Source organism: Ptychodera flava, chromosome 16 (assembly GCF_041260155.1).
Source record: "Ptychodera flava strain L36383 chromosome 16, AS_Pfla_20210202, whole genome shotgun sequence".
NCBI lineage: Eukaryota > Metazoa > Hemichordata > Enteropneusta > Ptychoderidae > Ptychodera > Ptychodera flava.
In genome coordinates this window covers 20,886,033-20,908,135 of record NC_091943.1, presented here as the reverse complement: position 1 = coordinate 20,908,135, position 22,103 = coordinate 20,886,033, and the positions used below count along the sequence as shown (strand labels likewise).

The 22,103-nt window shown below is 38.1% G+C and overlaps 1 protein-coding gene across 8 annotated transcripts in view; it reads right to left on the bottom strand.

Annotated features, from left to right (window-relative positions):
• LOC139114258 (uncharacterized) overlaps positions 1-22,103 on the bottom strand; it is a 112,388-nt gene that overhangs the window by 78,015 nt on the left and 12,270 nt on the right. For 5 of the 8 annotated variants that reach the window (XM_070675845.1, XM_070675847.1, XM_070675848.1 and 2 more), the window contains exons 8-21: positions 21,740-21,874; positions 19,939-20,101; positions 19,591-19,686; positions 18,200-18,270; positions 17,201-17,395; positions 15,578-15,800; positions 14,051-14,245; positions 11,754-11,945; positions 10,539-10,733; positions 8,311-8,502; positions 5,977-6,165; positions 4,035-4,217; positions 1,252-1,449; positions 477-665 (exon numbers count right to left, since the gene is read on the bottom strand). In XM_070675845.1, coding sequence (XP_070531946.1) covers positions 477-665; positions 1,252-1,449; positions 4,035-4,217; positions 5,977-6,165; positions 8,311-8,502; positions 10,539-10,733; positions 11,754-11,945; positions 14,051-14,245; positions 15,578-15,800; positions 17,201-17,395; positions 18,200-18,270; positions 19,591-19,686; positions 19,939-20,101; positions 21,740-21,874 — 2,416 coding nt within the window. The remainder of the gene's footprint in view (positions 1-476; positions 666-1,251; positions 1,450-4,034; positions 4,218-5,976; positions 6,166-8,310; positions 8,503-10,538; positions 10,734-11,753; positions 11,946-14,050; positions 14,246-15,577; positions 15,801-17,200; positions 17,396-18,199; positions 18,271-19,590; positions 19,687-19,938; positions 20,102-21,739; positions 21,875-22,103) is intronic. The other 3 variants (XM_070675846.1, XM_070675850.1, XM_070675852.1) reach the window with 3 other exon arrangements.

Genomic DNA, 22,103 nt, shown 5'->3' with positions numbered 1-22,103 from the left:
AGGCTTTATATATGTTGTGTATTGACTGTACACACTCACACTCAAACATCAGACCAAAGGTATCAGATTTGGTGTACATTCAAAAAGTGCTGTAACATATCAATCACAGCAGATATACAATGTACATGAGCCCTGCTGAAACATATATTTCAGCAGTGACTGTCATTCCAGCAGTCAAGGCTGACCAAGGAAGTCACTGGTAACTGTCAGGATTTCAAGTAAACTTTCAGCAATTTCAAGTAAATTTCAAAATATCCCAGTCATCTAAACTGTAAGCTGCAATAATTTTTGTAGTATGTATCACATAAATGATATACATTGATAAAATATTGTATGTGTATTGCAAATTTTACAGCAAATGACTATACTGTAATAAATGATAAAATACAGTAACACAAAAATATTCAAGACTGCATTTTTATACAAACCTCAATATGTATCTGATATTAAAATGAACTTATTACTATTATACTTACTTCTCCAAAGGACCCAATAAAATACTCATATGTTAGGACAGGGCAAGCGCTGAGTTCACAGGTTTGTGTTTCAGCTGGTTTAGCACTACCAGCAGCTATGCAAAAAGACTCGGCCACAATTTCAGTGTTAGAGATACGGAAGCATAGAACTTGTCTTGTTTGGCTTCCAGTCCCACATGTAACTGTACACTGAAACGTAAAAAGTTTATGATTTGATTGTTATCAAGCGGGGCTAGATGGGCTAATGTTGGCATCAGTAAAAGTTGGTAAACGTGGACATGCTTGCTATATCTGTTTAATCTAACAGTATCAAGAACATTGGGCCAAGCATACAGGAATATGGTACACTGTCGCGAGACATCAATTGCTTGATTAGGCTGTAGGGTTTGGCTGTGATTATAATACCAACATGGACACTTTGAGGGACCATCTCTTATTGCAGCGTAATGTCAAACAGCTAAGCTTGTTTTCCTTAAAAGGGATATGGTTTTATAATCTCAGTTCATTTAGCAAACTTCACTTTCAGAGATATTTGGGGCACCACCTATAAACCTTAGATACTACAAACAGACCAAACACAACAAGTATAGAGTCTGAGTGTGTCCCATCTATGTGATAGTGGCCAAAGTGTAGTAACTTGTGAATTTGCTTTTTTGTTTCCAGTGATATCACTCCCTTTGGTATGTCAAACTATGTCAGTGCAGTGACAGATAGTGTGCCACCTGTCAAATCTAGCAGGTATGTAACTTTTATTACACAAGCTATTAACACTTACATCTTCCCAGTTTCCGGCAAAATAGGTGTACTGCTCCACCACAGGGCAGGACCCAGTGTTACAGACCTGTGACTCAGGCGGCTTGACAAGGCTTTGCTGTACACAGAGGTCGTCACTCACTGCGATTGCTTCACCGCCGCTTACTTGGGTACAGTACACTGATCTTGTCTGTACACCACCACCACATGTAGCTGAGCACTGATTCAAAATGGCAACAGAGAAAACTGGTTAATATTTACTAGGAATATCTGTCATATAGCGCGCACACTCTCTCTTGGCATTGAGTGAACCCCTTGGTGAAGTTTAAGTTATGTGGACTGGAGCGGGTAAAAAATCTTACTGAAGACATAAACAGTGCCACATTATGCAATTTACATGAAAGTCTCTCACAATAGCTACATTATTTGTCCCAGACAACATTTTCAAAAATCTTTATTACTACATTTATTGGTTTTATACAGGGATACAATTCATAGTATCATTGTAGCGAGTACATCAGTGAATCACTCAGTAGCTACAAAATGAACTGCTTTGAGCATATGTAAAGACTCATTTTACCTGTTGTGGCACATAAGGTAGAACACATATATTTGGACTCTTTTTTACAATTCCCTTCTGATATATAACTTGTGGGGTCGTTTTAAAGCTCTTGGTTTAAGAAAACTTTTCACGGGTTTAGTTTTTCGAAAATCAAAAATTTTATTTTTTCTCCATATAGTTAACACAAGGATGGCAGTTATTTTGAATTTTAAATATTAAAGGGTTATTCACAAAATACGGCCCTGTATGGACGAGGGCTCAGTGAGTGACGTATTGGACGAGCCGAAGGCGAGTCCAATACGTCACTCACTCAGCCCGAGTCCATACAGGGCCGTATTTTGTGTATAACCCTATTATTATACACCTCCCTCCATTAATCGTCGGTATAAACAAATTCTATGGTAAGTTTTGAGGGATGCGGCACGCGCTATATGAGTGGAACATGCGCGATTGTTGAAATAAAATTGCTACAAACCCCAAACTATACAAAATACGGAAAGTTATTGGACGGTCAAACTCCCATAGGCTACGGCAGTAGGTGTATAATAATGGTAAATATTGGGTAATTTGTTTCTCTGGGTAGTACTAAAATTTACACGGTGACCCCCGATTTTTATTCTTGATTTAGTAAGAGAATGACTGACAGTTTCATTAGGGAAAGTTTGAGCAAAAGTTTAAGCCTTTCACTTTCGAGGTGCTTACTACCATAAGAAGATCATCAAATTATCCTTGTGAAAAGATGTTCACATTGCAATTGTAAGTGGAGTTCTATCAGCCATGGAGATCATGACATGATGCTATAACAAAACTGTCCCCCTTCCTCTTACCAATTCAAGAATAAAACTCAGGGGATCACCATGCAAAGTTTGGTACTAGAGAAACAATATCCTAAAATTTACAGATATTTGAGATTCAAACTGGCAGCTAAACTTGTGTTAACTTGATGTGGAAAAATAAAATTGTTAATTTTCAAAAAGCTCACAGTTAAAATTTTTCTTATTCCAAGAGCTTTAAAATGAGCCTCTAAAAGCCGCAGACCAGAAAAGAATAGGAAAAATTTGGGGTCTGAATATGTGTGCTTGAGGCGCATCCACCTGACCAGGTACTTTTTGTGCCAGTGCTCAAAATACATGGGAAAGACACATTGGCTGTAACATAAAAGAACATTTTCTCATCTACAGAAGCATAGTGCCCTCTTGAGGTGAGCATAAGTTGGAATCCACATGTCTGTACATGTGAAGAATGACACCATATAAAAGAGTTCAAAAAGACTGAATTTTGTCATATTGGTATCAAAATAGTCAATACATGTGTGTGACCTTCAAAATACTTGTTCGTCAGCAAGTCTCTTGTGAGAAGTGAGCTCGATCAGAGAGCTCAAGCTCAAAAGATTGATACATTTTTACAATTCTTGGAGTGGTTTGAGGTAATTTTTTTTTTGAGTTGTGAGATTTCTTAAAGGAAGAAATAAAGAGTTCAATTTATATATTCAAAAAAGAAAAAAAGAATGACATGTTGATGTAGTGATGCAGGGTCAGTTTTAATTGTCCCTGGTAATTAGATTTCACAGTATGACGTCTTACAGGTCTAGGAAATCTGTATGAAATGATATTAACATTCCAATTGTAAGCAGACTTCTATCAGCCATGGAGATCATTACATGGCTCTATGCAGACTTTTGATTAGCAGGGGCAGTTTACATGTACAGCTCCATTAGCTGTGACCTTTGAAGCATTTTCCCACCATTCACTCGGCCATATTGGATTGGATCACAAAACAAATTGATGTGATGATTTTTGTTCTCTTTGTAAACTTGTCAACATTGTGGGGTGCAGAATATTGAATTCTTGTCAAGACGTTCATTTGTTGATAGTGCAAATTGTGATCAGTTACATTAGATTTGTGTATTTCAACATTTTAAGAGAGAAACATGAAAACCATAAACTTCTTCAGTTTATAGAACAAAACTTGCGTAAACATTGAGTTGCAGCTACTATCCCTTTAACCTGTCATTCTAAAAAGTAATTTTGCACTTTTAAATTTTGAAAAGTATTGAAAATGCCAAAGTGGCTTCTTTGTTTCAAAGAAGGCACCTTCATGAGTTTGAAAACCATTACAAGTAGATGCGCAAAACATTATAGTTTTTTGCAAGTTCATAGTATTGTTCGCAAAACGATGAATGACCAACTGTTGAAATTCAACAGACATTTAGCAGGTACAGAGCTATTTAAGTGTGTACATACTGATTGCCAGTTGCCTGTGTAGTATTCGTAGTAGACGCACGGCTGCAAGTTGCAAGACTGGTAAGGTAAAGGTTTCACAAGACCTTGTGCTATGCAAAATGAATCCGCAACGATCGTTTGGGTTCCGTTCTCTCTGCAGTAGACTTGTCTGAACTGATAGCCGCTTCCGCAGTTGACAGAGCACTGTGTGAATGTGCAAAACGTGTGACGTAAAATTGAACACAAAAGAGCACACAGAATAACTGTGCGTGGCTGCATGAGCCTTGCCTTGCAAAATGTGCAAAGGAGGAAGGAAAGTGTCCACAGCAGCCACATGGAGGAAAAGAAACTACTGCAAAGGGTCAATTGTCTCAGTACCAGCAGGCATTGTCAGCACAGCTGCATCCAGCAAGACCAAAACTAATTAAGCAAAGAGCATTGCTGCAGACAGCTTGGAAAAGACATGTTTTTGCAAAGCATAAAATGTATGCCAATTTTGCAAACAGAAAGTATTACTAAAGTCAACACAGCATTCTTATTGCAAGAAGCACTTTGTTTTTTAACATTATGCCCATTAACAGCAGACAAAGTGGCTTTAAGTAACAGCAAAAGCAGTTACAATTCCAAAATTCAACTCCAGCAAGGGCTTCCAAAAAAGTAGCATGCAAATGCTGTGGTCTGAACAAGTAAGCTGACACATTTCTATAAAAGCATGGCTGAGTGGCAAAGAAAAAATTCAATAACCAGACCTCATTATGCGCAACATAAAGTTATCACCAAAGCCAGCATACACCATGCTACAAAAGAACAGCTGGATAGAGGGAAACTATGGCTGCAGCTAATAAAGCCTTCATAACAGCATGAACTGGTACAAGGAAAGACAGAGATTTCAGCAGATTTATCGATATTGCAGCAAACAACACTGCAGTACAACATGGCGGCAAATGGCAGAAAACTGATGGTGATCAGGATGCATTAGATTGTGAGAATTGCCTTGAACAAAATGAGGCAAAAATGGGCTTTTGGAAAAGTTCATAAGCAGAGACAGCAAATGTAAAAACCAATATACCATACTAGTAGAGCATTGATGCATGTAGTTAGTAGGATGATGATGGCAGTGGATAATTTTTGACTCTTTGAGAGATCTTGCGATACTTTGATACTCAATGTAACATTCACTCGTCAATCACATGAAGTGAGTCAAGTTTTGTATGACCATGTAATATCTGTGCGGTTCAAGTAAAACAAGCGACTTTCATGCAGTTGTCAATTCTATGAATTGCATGTGAGTCATCCTTTTTCAGGAGACAGTGTCTTGCTACATGCCATATATACGTAAGATCTCATAAAGTCTTGTGCAGCAAAGAATGTGTTTAACTGATAAATACAAGCAAAGCCAGCCTCCCCCTGGAAAAATTACAAATGCAATATGCCACCAATGAGGAGAAGCTTACAACATAGCGCAAAATAGGAGCCAAGTGAATACAAAAAAGTAATATTTTTTACCCATTAAAATGAAAGGTACAGTTGTCAATAGCTGTCATACCTTACATATTTCAACTGTACCTGGTATTTCGTTCCCTCTTCAAACAAGAGAATTCAAACCTGCATATATTGCAGGCAATTCAGAAAAGCAAAACAATTCTCTTATTTGACTCTTTGATTGCTGCTTTTGTGTGGAAGTCGTGCAAAAACAAAATGGCTAGTATAGTTTTGCTTGAAATAAATTGAGGTATGCTTTTTTAGAAAATTTCAAATTAAAATGACAAACACGGCGGCTCAAGTAAACCTTTGATTTCACCATGATTACTTTGTATATCTCGTAGTTTCAAAGATGTGTCATGGAAATCATCTTGTGGTAAAATTGCATCAATTGGGAAAATGCAGACCTTAGTGCACTTGCAATGACTCTAAAACTACTCTACTCTAGTCTAAACTACCAGATGAATTATTTACAACATACTGTAGACCAGGCCTCTGTGGTGAATTCATATGTTGTTGTTGGGCAAACTGGCTCTGAACAGGCCTGTATATTTCCTGGTTTCTCAAGGCCTTGTTGGGTACAGAAGGTATCTGCTACTTCAGTGGTGGTACCAACTGCTCGGCAATACACTTCTCTGAATTGGAAACCATTTCCACACGTCACTGAGCACTGTGCGTTCAGGAAAGATGAGATGCATGCATTTCACTGGATTGTAACATATTATGTACGAACCATGCGTAATTTCACACCACTGACTCTAGAGGTGGAAAGTTGTAAATTTATAAATTTGAAGCATTCTGTGACACAACTTTCTCTGAGTTTTTGAATGAATCATTCAATCATTGTGCGTGTAGACATATGCATGCAAAACAAACATGGGTTAGTTAATGCACATGTATCTACATTGCAAACTTTGTTTGTTTTCATTTGTTTGTTTTTGTTTTTCTGTTGTTTGTTGGGGTTTTTTTTGGAGGGGGTTGTACCATCACACCCACCAGGATATGGAACACATCAATTGCTATGTATTGGTTAATAAAAAATTGCAGTCACATTTGCCTCATTGGTAAGTGAGCTAAGTGGCAGTACTACAAGAGAGACAGCAGAATGCTTATGCTATCTTGCAATCTACAGATGATACACTGGCACACAAACATTATTTACATTGACAATGAAATACCTTCACAGCACTTGAGCATCACAAAGTTATGAAGTCTACAGAGTTACCACACCACATTATGCTACAGAGTATCAATGATCTACATTTTCTACATTCTATGAACACACAGAAAACGTAACAGACAAAAAACGACGTCAACATCGGATGGACTTAAGAAACCACACAGATACACTTTTAGAAGAATGATGCAAATATCACAACACTTGGTGAAGAAATGACAAGTGCAAACTGGAATAGGGCATCCATTAACACACTAAAATTGAGAGTGCTACACTAGTGAGAGAAACAACAGATAAACAGACATCCACCAGAGTATTGCATATTTATAAAGCAGATACACAAAACCTATTGTTAAAACTGCACTAGAGCTACAAGAAACTAACAATGCTTCAGCAGAATTACAGAACAGAGAATAAAACAATGGGAGACATTATATGGACAAAACATAGCATCAAGCTATCAAATGAAAAGCCAGCAAATAGTATGAAAGAAAACAGAACGCTCCTAAAAAATGAATATCCTAACCACAGCTAATAGACTTGTATGCCTTGGGAACTTTTGTACTTAAATATGTTTTGGATCAGCAAATTGCGTCATCAAAATAAGCCAATATTTTATTCTTTTTAAATGCCAGCAACATCGAGGAGAAAAAAATATTTTTGAATTTTTTTTACGGCTTTCAAAATGACTTTATATGTTTCTCCATTTCTCAAAATACTGAAAATGGCCAGGACACTCATTTTCTTTCAAATCTTCATCCACAGCCTCGTCTAAAGCATAGACCCTTGAGAATAACGAGGGTCTATGTCTTAACTCAGCTATCCTAAAGCACATCAGAGTAATAAGACAGCTCCCACAGTACTGTAGATATCCCATGATTCATTCTAACTTGCACCATTGGAGATTCTTTGATGAAGTCTACCAGTCTACCATGTGTAGACAAATCCATAGACTACTTTTAAAAATTCTGAAAACATACTTTTGAGCTCACCATTCTTCTCTATTCAAATTTTAAATGATTTGGAAAATTATGCCTGACTGAGAGAGGAGGTAGCATTTCTGTAAAATTTTCCACTATCGTGTTCTTAGATATAGAGCATATGTAGTAGAAAGTAGGGAGTCTAGTTGCACCTGCTATATGAAACTAATGAATATTGATTTTTTTTCCCAATCGAAATGACAAAAGAAACTTCCATGCTAACTTTTCTCGGACAATATGTACCCTTCAATTTGTCATAACTTGACTGCAGAATGTGACTTTTATGGTTATTTGACGTTTACTTTGAAATTTATGCAGAAATATCTAAACATACTTTTATCAATAAACAGTTATTTACGTTGTTTCAGATTTTTGCTAATATGCAGAGCTGAAAAAGTTATGAGAAGTAACCTTCATTGGTACAAATCAAACAGAATTGTGGGTAATCTATTGTACTGTGCCCTCCTACACTACTTCTGTTCTACATTACAAGCAGGACTGAAGGAGACTGTGCCCACATTGACAGTTTTATGAATCAATGTAACCCTAGGGAGTCAAGTTGTTCATGTAAGATATAGAACAGCCCCCTAGGGAAACTCAGATTCTTCATGATGGAGATTGGGCCCAGAGTTCTTCAGGTACACCATATCATACTTACAGCACCAAATAGACCTGTATAATATTCGTATGTGATTGTCACTGGGCAATTTCCCAGATTACAGAGTTGGGTGGTTGATGGTTGAGTGAGGCCAGCATTGATACAATTACTGTCATCAACAGATATGTTATCTGGTATGGAGTTACAAGTGACACTCCGTGTCTGTATGCCATCACCGCAAGTGACACTGCACTGTGAATGTAAAAGCATGCACAAGTCAAAAACAATTTCAAGTATATTTCCTGCATTACACGTGTTAGACTATATGGAGGTTCTGTATTGATTCTGTAAATTCACAATTCTTAGGTGCATCTAAAAAGAGAGAGTTAATTTTCGTGTACAAGTGCATGAAAGAGGTTGGTTAAGAGAATGTATGCATCATTGTAGAGTTTTATCCCTGGCCACTATCTTCCACTTGCCCTTATCCTGCCAAGCCAAATTTCACCATCAAGTCATGTTGGTTAAAACCAGTATAGCATAATGTGTCCCATATGCTACATTTTAATGTAGACCTGAATACCAGTATTTGACAGCTCCTTCAAACATAATTTGCACATGATTTTATTAGTGATAAATCTGCGGTACATACTGTACAAGTAGCTGGAAAGAGGTATAGATTTGGCTCAATACCACTTGTTTCTGACTGGGAAGATGGAGAAGTGACTCGCCTGCCAGGATGAGGGTTGAGCAGAAGAATGTCATAGTAGTAACTCATCCACGAGTGAAAGTGTAAAATTACAAAGAGTAAAAATGTCTGTAAACATGCAACATAAGTTAAGTTATCATAACAAAGTTCCTGTTTTGAGTGTTTTTTCATTCATTATTTGTCATGCAATTACACAGCAGACTGGTCACAACCTATTCTTGCCAAAACACTGTAAAGTATAAGATGTGCACATGAATGCACTTGTGGAACACACTGTAGATGCAGCGCGGATCGTTCTGTGTTGCTTAAATGCTTAGGCTATGGCAGGTTGATTTCTGGTTTTTCGATTGCTTTTACTTGATGCATGCTGTGTTCAGGTATGTAAACTGAGGTTGTACAGAAAAGATACATTTCCTTGTGACAAAGCATCCCTGAGTTTCACTGGGCACAAGGCTGGACGTGAAATGTGCTATCGCAAGGCACAGCTACTGTATACAGCCTTGTCACTACCTTATAACAAACTGTAGCAAGACTGAAGGATAATGGGCCTGCACTGCATGACACACAAATCAAATTAACCCTTTCACCACCATGGTTTGTCCCAAATCCATTGTTTTCTATGGTAAAGTTGGACCTGTATACAGGGAACTGGGGGTGAAAGGGTTAATCCTTGAGGGTCCAACCGCTTCACAAAGCTAAAGCAGGAACCTCTACGAACCAAAACAGAGGTCAACAGCACAAGCCTCAAGCCTACCTATTTTGTGGGACATATCAGGAAAAACAGAGCAGGGTATTTTTTATGCTCACAAACTATAAATACAAAACTTATAAGCCTTACTGCAGAGCATTTTGAGGTTATATTTGGAACTGATTGTGTTATCTGCATTATTTATGAGTTCATGATTGATTTTGAGAAGCTATTTCCATCAAAAGTGGGAACACAGTCCCTCCAAATGTACTGACGTATGTAACAGCAGTGGAATAATCTCTGAAGAATATGGCAAAAGTGATTATATTCGATGGGTAGTCTAATAATGTAGCATACATATACTACATGTAAATATATGTGTGGCTCAGGTATTCATATTGCCATCTGCATAAGGGCAATAACAATTTAGACCATCACCTAGTAATACTGGTGCGACAATGCATGTATAATACTGGTGCGACAATGCATGGTAAATCTGCCTACACTGTTAAAATTACCGAGAAGATCTGAAAACCACCCTGGTGTGACACCATTGTTGAAACTCATTTTCCAAATGTGCAATACTAATACTGAACATAAGTGGACATGCTAGAAATTGAAGGAGAATGACACAGATGACAAAGATGTCTATACATCTATCCAGTGCAGAATTGAGAATAAATACTAAGTATTCCATGTGCAGGATTGCACAACAAAATCTACTAGTTCTATTTCATGAGCAGATAATATACAAGAGGTAAAAATTCCACCAAGAAACACAGTACTCCACAGAAGGTCAATGAATTATAACATTTATGCATGCATATATAAAATCCCATGCCATCAACAGGATCTCCACTGAAAACTTTACGATCAGCGAGTTATGTGACGTACTGTAGACCAGTTGTCTATGGTGAACTCATATGTTGTTATTGTTGTTGGGCAAGCTGGCAGAGAACAGGCCTGTATATTTCCTGGTTTCTCAAGGCCTTGTTGGATACAGAAGGTATCTGCTACTTCACTGGTGGTACCAACTGCTCGGCAATACACTTCTCTGAATTGAATGCCGTTCCCACATGTCACTGTACACTGTGTGTCGAAGAGAGATCATCAGAAACATGATTCTACATGAGTCAAGCATCTTGCCTGATTGGCTTTATGGCAACAACACATGGTGTGCTATATATCTGCTGAGAGTTACCATTGGGTGCAGCAACTTCTGAACACATAATGACAGATCATACACAGACTGTAGATGAACACCAAAAGACAAAGATCATGTGGAGAGACACGACAATGTGCACAGACACGACATGTAATGTGCACAGAGAATGTAGAGTATACATATTGTATCTATTAAACAAATACTTTCGATGACGACAGCTCGTCAAAATAATCACGTTCTGCAGTCTGCAGATCACAAAAAAGTGAAAAGTCACCAAGATGACAGGAATGATTGGATTAAGGAATTGGTGCAATAAAAAGAACATTAGCCACGGCTTACAGTAACTGTGATATCTGAATACAATACATGGAAATAATCAGAAATGACGCTTGGAATCCCAATGTATGAGATTCAAGGTGCACACATGGAAGGGTACATACACTGTACATAGAAAAGACCATTTATAGATAGGCTAGACCAGCCATAAATGTGAAAAACAACAATGCATAAGAATGGTGCATACATGAAAAGAAACCATTTAGGAAGACTATACTGACCAGATATGGGACAAATCACAAAGTACAAGAATAGCACGTTCATGGAAAAAGACTCATTAGATAGACTATCCTGGCTAGAAATACAATACAGCCTTGAGACAGTGCAGCCACAACAAATGACAGAGTACAGCACACACAGAATGAACCACAGATAACCTTGATCAATATTGCATTAACACGACATCCGACATTGTAAATAAAGATTTTGATTGACTACAGAGACTGCAAGAAAAAATACCACTTGAAAATGTGAGATATTCCTTCATCAATCACCAACTGGTAAGATTTATCCTTACAACAAGGTAAGATCACTTTTTTCTGTTGTTTAATGTATCTGAATTCTTTAATATCTGTTGATACGCTTTTGCCTTGCTACGCTTCACTTACGGCTGCATATGGCCCTATGTAGTACTCATAGGTAGTGGTCACTGGGCAACTTCCAAGATTACAAAGCTGAGTTGTTGGCAGTGGCGTCAAACCAGCACTGATACAGTTACTGGAATCAACGACCGAGTTGCCTGACACGGTTTCACACGTGACACTCCTACTTTGGACACCGTCTCCGCACGTGACACTGCACTGTGAATTTGAAATCAGACATTAGTCAACATCAACATGCAAAATGGACGTGAAATTTTATATATTGTCACTGAAGGAAACAGAGATCCTGGCGCATGGAACTCTCGAGGTATAAAACATCTTCTGCTTCTTCTTGTTCATCCTTGTCAGTTGATTGCCAGTGAGGGCGCTGTTTGATAAGTTTCTCGTGTGTTGGTTGGTACTTTCTTTTCAGCTAGGTTTCTATGTAGGAAAACCTGTGCCATACGCCTTTTGTACTACAGCTGGACAACCTCAAGTCTGAAAGATTTTTTTTATCAGCAAGTTTCCATGGAGACATTCTCATCATTTGATGTGCGATTCTAGCCGCACAATCAATGACCCAGTTTACATTTGGGTTGATTGTAGTTATGCCATCTCTGTTAGCGACACTTTACACATGTCTCTAGATACAAAAACTCAAAATTTCAATAATATTTTCCAATGATTTCGACACTGATGGAATATTTACGATACGATCATTGTAAAACTTGTAACTTCTGTTACATATGTTTCATTGTTTGTGACTGGGAGCCACAGCTGAAGTAACCCTTGACTAATTTTTTCAATTTTTCAATTCTTCAATCTTTCTTCTCCCAATGATTATCTTTAGGAAATAACCAGTATTCAGTTTGAAAACACTGCATTGTTATTATCCACAAATGAATTTCTTTACCGACTTCCAGTGAACTACAACAATGCTCAAAGAGACACATGCACTTTGATGCTGTAGGAGATACTGGTTGTTTCAACAGGTTGGAGGGTGTAAATGTAGTTGAAAGTCATGCACAGAACAACATGAAAAACTCTAAGCAGTTACAACTATGATTATCATATACCCATGCCCATATTGCTGCATCCTAGTGACGTTCAACGTAAAACATCAGCCGTGATATTTCACGGTAAACGTCGAGATTTGCACGATGAACGTCATCAGTTTTAGAGTTTTCCCGAACTACATTAGCAGTTTGTTGGTAAACAACGTAAACAACAAAATGGCTGCCGCTCCCCGCCTGCGAAGCGATGTCACCGACTTAAAAACTTGAAGGGCTTCGAGGAACACGGGTATTTCTGGTTGCAAAATACGGAAATATCACGTTGAGTCTTTAAATGTTTTCCAATGGTATTTTTTTGGTCAAGTTTTAGCAAACATTCTGCCGTTCGCACGGCGCCGGCACCTGGCATGGTCTCCATCGAACAGATAGTGAGCGCCTGGCGTGACAGCGATGTCGCACGCGCGACGACTGTTGACATGGCAACTCTAAAGGTAAACTAACAAAATGGCGTCCCCTCTCCGCGCGAGCTCCGTGCCGTACGACGATCGAAATCAGGATAGATTTAAAGTTGAGCAGTTTTTGATCGGTTACAGTTGTAATAGCATATTGCACCTTAAAATGTTCCTTCTGTATGACGATTTCTGTCTCCCGGTGTCTTTCTTCTTGGGTTTCATTGAGATATGGACGACTTGCAGCGATGTCGCGCGTGATGTTGACATCTTCGTCGTATACTTTATGAATGAAGCCTGTTCACATAAACATTCTGATATTTATGCGCAAGGCGTAATAAAGTAAAGCCTCAAAATTAAAGGTTTTTCGTTCTATTAGTAAAAATTCCCTAAAATTATGGGCATGGGTATATGATAAATCGGTTATTACCCAATATCGCCTGTTCCTTGTGTCGTATCAGCATTCGTGTCATTTGTGCTGCGTCAGACACTCGACTTCGTCTCGTGTCTGACGCAGCACAAATGACACTCATGCTGATACGACACAGGAACAGGCGATATTGGGTAATAACCTCTAAGTATTTCAGTCATACAGGAAAATTTTGTGTACAATATCAACCAATTCTGATCACAAATTACCAATATATCATTTTTTTGTTGTTGTTAAGTCTATTTGAGGCAAAATTTGCACAAAATGCAAAGAGTGGTCAAAACGATCTTTTAATTCATTTTCATGATGACCCAAAAACAACTGTGCATGTACATAGGATTATAATGCATGTATTTCACTCTGAAAACATGCTAGGGTTCAAAGGCACTGCTGATGAATATCACTTTTGTATGATAATGGGGTAATACTCACATCTCCAAATGTTCCTGCTACATACTGGTATGTAACCGTAGATGGGCAAGCGTCTGTGTTACAGCTCCGGGGCTCTGTACTGGGAGCTGGTCCAAGATTTGCAGTGCAGACATCATTGTTCACAAGCGTGTTCAGAGCGCTATCATAGCAGGCAAGTCCTCTGCTTTGGGTGCCACCGCCACAGGTAACTGAACACTAAATAATGAAATATTGAAATCATTTGAGTGCATGTAGAGAAATCAAATAAACAATAATTATGTTCATCAATATGGCAGAACTTTATTTGTAGATACATTAACCTTTTGAGTACTATAATTTTTCCCACCAAAATTTATCTGCAACATTTTACCAGTTTTTATGAATTTTTCTGTAATTTTTGTGAAAATTTTTGACCCCATGCACATTACAGTTCATTGGCTACAGTTTTTGTCAAAATTTTGGCAAAAATCTGAAAAAATTTGACTGGGGTATGCAACTAAAATTGACTTTCGCCCTCAAAGGGTTAAGGCAGGGAGAACAGAAGAATTTGCACAATAAAGGAAAACTATTCCGGTGTTTGAAATCAAGGAAAAATTCAGAATGTTTCACAGGGTGGAAGAAAAACAACTTGATGATGACACCATATTCTGATATTTGTCGGGTGATCTGACGCAAAGTTTAACACCTTGACAACCATGAATACCAAAATTTCTAGCAGCATAATTACTATATATATCTACAGTGCCGAAAAATTCCAGCAAGAATAGGTTCATTATCCCAATATGTATGGTATGTATGATAACAATGGCAATAGTAGTCAAGGGTTAAGATAGCATGTGCCTTGGGGACAGATATTCAGATTCTCAAACTTTTTACGTAACAATTCTTTTCTCGTCTACCACTTATGGGTACTCATTTTAGAGCCCTTTGAGTAAGAATTTTCACTGTCTCAGTTTTTTGAAAATCAAAAAATTGACCTTTTCCCCATAGAGTTAACATAAGGATGGCAGCCATTTTGAATTTCAAATATTGGTAAACGTGAGGTAATTTGTTTCTCTCGTGCCAAACTTTGCATGATGATCCTGATTTTTATTCTTGATTTGAAAAGAATATGGTGAAAGTTTCATTATTAACCCTTTTCCTGCCAGACAGTAATAACTGTATCACTTCCCCATCAGCCAAATCAGTATAAAGCAGTATTGAGCCAAAAACTGACGTATTTTCACCCACTTGGCTTGGTATGTTTTAGCATCTTTTGTCCAAAAAAAATCAACTTACAGTATTATGTTTTCAACAGCCTTCAAATGTACATTATTATGTTAAAATACATCATATAGAATATGTTGTGTTTCATTAATTTTAACCATCTTGACCTGGTGGTGAAATATGACTTGGCAGGAAAAGGGTTAAGGAAAGTTTGAGCAAAGTTCAAGTCTTTTGTTTTCAAGGCACAAACTACTCAACTGGCATCTGCCCTGTTGGCAAAAATTGACAGAAACAAAAATATCGTCATATCAGAATTTCAGTTACAATATTCAGAGTACGTACCGCCCCATAGGAACCAAGCAGCCACAGGTAACTGGAAGAGGTACTGGGGCAGTTTTGTAGACTACACTGCTGGGTGGTATCAGGTCTCAGGTTGGAATCGCAGAGTGATTCAATGTCAGTTGGCTGTCCACCCACGGTGTCGTAACATGTCACGATACGAGTCTGCACAGCACTTCCACAGGTTGCGGAACAAGAACCCCAGGTGCTGGCTACCCATTGGTACCTGCCAAAAAATGTAAGTCTGATGATGGTGTGTTTCCCATGTATTAAACGATGTTCTTATGTGATATTATTGGACTTTAAAGGCAGGGGAATCAATCCCAGGGATCAAGTTTGTTTTAGTCTGTAAGAGGATTATGAAGGTGTCATAGCCTTTTGTTTTCCATTGAAATTGTAATCTAATAAGTAAATGTCCTGGCAAGACAATCTGACACCGGACCCATGCCTTTAAAGGCATGTGTTGGCACCAGATTGTCTCCTCAGAAAATTTGCCCACCAGATTACAATTTCAATGGAAAACAAAGGCTATCACACTACCATAATCCTCTTACAGACCAGAACAAAGGTGATCCCAGGGATCGTGAACAGTGCCTTTAAGTACCAGGGTAATTGTTTTCACATTGTTGTTCTTGGCGTCTTCCTTGCCAATTTACATTCCCAAGGATAGCATTCCATTTGTCGCTACACAAGGGCAGACAATGAAAATAACACACAGAAAGAGGGCCATGGTTTTAATTATTGGTCCAGTATCTCATTTCTACTCGACGTTTGGGCAAATTAAGGAGAGTCTAAAGATTCACAGCTCGTGACTCGTGAAAGCAACAGATCTTTACGTCCAATGCAAAGCGATGTGGCATTCTGACAGTTTCCCATTGCGGTTCTACTAATATGATATTACAGATCAAATTTTGTGGGAATAACTATCCCAAATGGGTGGTTAAAACGCATTCATATTCAAATGAAGAACATTACACTTAACCAATCTTCTTGCAAAAACAGAAGGATACACATATTATAATTTATATCATACCAGCATAGTGATGGCGCAAATACAGCGATCTGATTGGTTGAGACGCGAAAAGAACCGTGGTTTATTCACGGTATACCGCGGCTGTCACACTCACGAGCTTTCAGCAAGAGTAAAATTCCTTTTGATGTTCCATGCTAGAATTCAATATACTGTTATGATATAATAGCAATAAATCACCGCCAGGAACGGTTTACTACTCAATTTTGACCAGTTCACTTCAATCCGCTTTTGCTCATACATATATGAACTGGTCAAAATCTTGTATACCACTCGATTTTGACCAGTTCACTTCATATATGCAATTCGCTATCACTCATGCATATATGTCGTGAACTGGTCAAAATCTTGTATACCACTCGATTTTGACCAGTTCACTTCATGTATGCAATTCGCTATCACTCATGCATATATGTCGTGAACTAGTCAAAATCTTGTGGTATACCGTCGCTAGGTGTGCTTGATTGCTTATAATAATCATGTCACTTCTTATTTCTTGGCGATGAAATTAGTCAAAGCAAAGTTTTAATCCATTCTCCTGCAGTGAAGGTTTCAATACTTTCTGAAGACCCATATAAATAACACAGATCTTTTACCTTTCTCCAAGGTTGGCCACAGCTGAGCAGTCACCAGTAAGGCAGCAGCATCTTTGGTCTGCCACAGGCTGAAGTCCCAAACAATCTGAGCTGTCAAGTAAGACAGTGCTTCCATCATCATGTACCTCCGCACAAAGAACCTGTCTGTTCTGAACACACTGCGTGCTACAGGTCGTCCAGGCTCCTGTTATGTAACTGGTGGTGAGAAACAGTGTGATCAAGCATTGAGTGAGTAACGTTTGGCACTGCTGTGGTGCTGCATGTTATGAAAGATTCTGCCATTACCAAAGCTACGTTATCATATTAACACTTTGAGTGCCAAAGTCAATTTTGTTACTTCTAGAACATAACACAAACAACATTTTTTCCAGCTCTAGACAATGTTTTTTCCTCAGATTTTCCAACAATTTTGGTCAAAATTGTAGCGGATAAAAATTTATGTCCATTTGGTGCAAAACTATCAAAAAAATTACGGAAAATTCATAAGAATTGGTAAAATATTACACTGAAATTTAGGTGGGAAAAATTATAGCAAAGGGGCAAATCAATTTTGCAACAAATTCACACACTGTTCCGCAATGAACAAGACAAGATTGCAGCCCCACTTTGAGATTGATCATCTACATGTATAACACAGACAAACTCAATACCAGTTGGTTTGGTGTCATTTACACTGTCATAAGAACTTCTGTACAGCAGAAGTTGACAAATTTAAGTTCATGGTGAAGTAAAAAAGTAATGAAAGTTCACAATAATTCTGCTCAATACCAGCACCTAGTCATATTTCATGTTTTCAACTGGTAAATTCAAAGGAAGCTTAGTTTTGGGTACGTGTTGTTCTTGTTTATGTTTCTATTTGCTGATAAAATTGAAGAACACTACTACATGTATATGTTGTTGCTGTTGTTTCACTCACATTGATATCGTTGCCAACAAGTATAAAGAAATGCCATAACAAATGGGCTTTGATGGGAACACGTACTGGTGCAAGCAACTTACCTTGGAGGGCAATCCCCTCCACCACAGTCAAACTTGGAGGCCAAGTCCATACACCATCCTGTAATGCATGCCTGAAATTTACCCAGAAATAATGAGCATTAGTTTTGCTTTGTCCCTAACCACCGACTACAATCGTTGCTGCTACAAGTGAACATGCTAGAAACACTTTGAAAAAATTCTGTATTCTTTATTTGCTGACCACAAAAAGCATGTTTCGCAGGCAATGGAAGAATTAAGTTTTGTTGTTGCTAAGAAGAACAGAAGTAAACCCCAGGGCCAGGGAACTGTATCTGGGATACTTGGCCTTGTAATGTGCAGTGCAAAATTAAATGAAGCACATTCGATATGTCACAGTTGGGAAAGTTCACTGTGAGGGAATTCTTTCAGGCAAGGTATGACTCTAATCTCCCTGTAAAATCTTCACTGTAAATGACAGTTGGTAGTAGCTGCAAAATTGTAGCTCTACGTTGAGGCGGTCGGTGAGTTTTGGTTTTTGCGACATCGCTCACCAGTAGAGCTACAATGCCGAAGGCCCTGTAGCATACAAAATAAGCACGCCACACATGGCGCGGCATTTTCATGCAAAATCCCACATATTTACTGCATTTGGTTGTACCGATTTATCACTACTGAAGACTAAACACTATACCACACTAACCTTGTCGTTTATGGGGTTTGGTATTGGCACAGACACGTCGATCGCGTTCCATAAACATTGAGCATGTTTCTGGGAGCCGCCATTACCAGAAGTTGGTAATGGCGGCTCCAAGAAATGTTTTTGGAACGCAATCGACGTATTTGAACAAATACCAAACCCCATACACGACAAGGTTAGTGTAGTATAGTGTTTAATCTTCAGTAGTGATAAATCAGTATGACCAAATGCAGTAAATATATGGGATTTTACATCAAAATGCCGTGCCATGCGCAGCGTGCTGATTTTGTATGCTTCAGGGCCTTCGGCATTGTAGCTCTACTGGTGAGCGATGTCGCAAAAACCAAAACTCACCGCCTCACCTTAGAGCTACAATTTTGCAGCTAAGTTGGTAGGAACTTGCATCCTAATTGTACAAGATTGTCTGCATGATGTTGATGACCCCAAGCTTGCAGCTTTACCGGTACAGTGATATGCTTTACTCCGATACTAGAGTATTTTGATTTTTGTAATTTTTTGACTAAAACCAACATTTTTTCCACTCCATGGACAGAAAAGGACACATTGCAACCATTTACTATGATCACCTACGACTTATATACTTATTTACATTTACTAACATGTTAAACAATTCAGATGAACTACAATGCAAAATACTGCATAAGTTTTTGGCAAAATAAAATCACGGTGAATCTTACAGCCTGTCATAAGGGTTACCAAAGATATTTGACGTTACCTTTTCATGTCCACAACTTGTCCCATCCAATGGTGGAATGTTGTTAGATACTGCAAAGAATCCATTATAGTCACATGACAGCTCACCACAAATATCCTGTAAAACCAGATACGATAATAAATAATGAGTATGAGGTACATGTATTTTTTGAAGTTTGCATCTTTGAGTTTTGTAATTTTTGCCCTGCAGCACTCCCTGAGTGTGTTGTTGAGCAAAAGTCTGATACTGCTGTTTTGTGTCAATGTCATGATACATGTATACGGATATTGACAGAATGTAATTTCACATTGAGAGTCATTGTACAATTTTCAACGTAAATGTTTTCGATCGATGACTGAGCTGACTCACCTCAGAGTCCTTGATAGACTGGGCCACTGTTGCAGTTTCGTCATCATGAATGGAACGACACTGGAAATCGGCATCGAAGTAGTTGCCAGGCAGAGGAATTTTACTCAGAAAGTATTTGTTCGGTGCTGGTGGTACGTTGTCCAAACAGCTTGAGGACTCCGACCTGTAAATTGTGCAAATACCCGCATGTTTATTCCTATTTTGACAGAGAATGATCGGCGCTTAGTATATGAGGAATCTGGGTGGTCGTAAGGCCCAGAAAGTATCGGTGAGAGAAACAAATCCCCTCAGAAATACATTGGATCTGGACCTAGAAGCTCGTGTTGAACTTGCCGCCATTGTGTACACTGACCTCGTTTTCGTCTCTCCACTTGGTCAAAGGTCGTATGCTGACATTTCGAAAGGTCAGAACAATTCAATCCAATCAGCTTTCAGAGTTCGACTTCCCAAAGTTGATTGCTTCAAAATATTTACTTGGATAGAGGGACTGTGCTTGGCACTTTAAGAGTTGGGTTTGACGATCTTTTTAACGTAACGCGTTTTTGTCAATTTTAAACACTATAAAAGGGTTGTGCTTTATATAAAAGATTTACTCTCACTCGATATTGCGACTGTCGTCCAAGGGACTGGACTGAAATGGGTGGGTGGGTGGGGTTCCAAGAGACGCTGCACGAAAAAAGTTACCCTCAAAGTGTTTGAGAGAAATTGATTGCCCCTCCCCAATTTTCAGGCGCAATGAGCCCCCCCCCCCCCCACTTCGTGATGCAGTCCGTATCAATATCTTAATTGACATATAAGCTTAATTTCTCATTTGAACTTTGAACTTTCAGAGAATGCTTTTAACCTTTACAAATAACTACTTCATTCTAGGTTTCAAGTTATACGATGAAGCAAGGTCGTATTTCACAATAAATAATTCAGTCAACTACTTGAAGTGCAATTGGCTATTCAAAATCAAAATGAACAATAGCTGTAATGTTTAACCTCATTTATAGTTTCGCTTGTAATTGTACAGGTTGAACTAATAAGCTTATTGTTGTCAAGAAAATTTTCAGCCTAAAAGTCAATTTTTCATAAACAATTTCATATAAATGCACATATATAGAAACTTTTGTCAGGGAAAATGTTTCATAGTTTACCCATAGACTACCATGAAAAAGTAAATTGATATTTTTGGGGTGAAATTCCAATATGTTTTTTGTTCACATTTCATACGTACTTTCAAACATGCCATTCTAGTCAAGTACATTTATATAAATTGTCAAACACTTATAAAAGCAGAGATTTAGCTAGTTAAGTATTGTATACAATTTTTCATAGGTTTCTCATTGACTACCATGTACAGCGAATCAACTTTTTCGGCGAAATTCCAAAATCAATTTCTTGTACACATATACAGTTGTAACCACTCTATTCTAATGATCAAATACGTTAAAAAATTATCAAGCATATATAAGCTTAAATGTACAGGTACAGCTTCTTTCGTAGGGGGAAATTGTTAATAGTTTAACAGTTTGTCCGATAGACTCCCATGTATTGTCATTTGATACTTTTGGACGAAGCACTATATCGGCTATACCTTGCTTTCTAATAGTTGTGCAAAAATGGTGACCCCTACCCAAAAAAAAAGGCATGCGTGAAATTTCATGACTCTTCAAAAATGCTTGCACGAAAAGTTCCGACCCCTCCCCCCGATAGATGCCGTCCCACCTGTAATTTCTGTCCAACCCCTAACAAGGTATATGTCATCATGTCTTCAAGACTAATACATACACACACTACATTCATGGATTTTACTTACTTGAGCCAATCTAGTATGTTATTTCTGCTGCACTCCGACCATTTGAAAGCTTCTTTGCCACCTGAGTCTGAAGAGGACATTACAAAGCCATCATCCTCGCAGCCATTCATCAGTCCATCGTGATACACGCCAAGCCTAAAATGAAGCGTAATTGTAACGTTAGTTGTGCTTGTCCCAGCCTAAATCGCTGTTCATATTTGTAACCTCCCTACTCTACTTCCAAGTAATATATATATATATATATATATATATATATATATATATATATATATATATATATATATATATATACATACATATATATACATACATATATATACATATATATATATATATATATATATATATATATATATATATATAT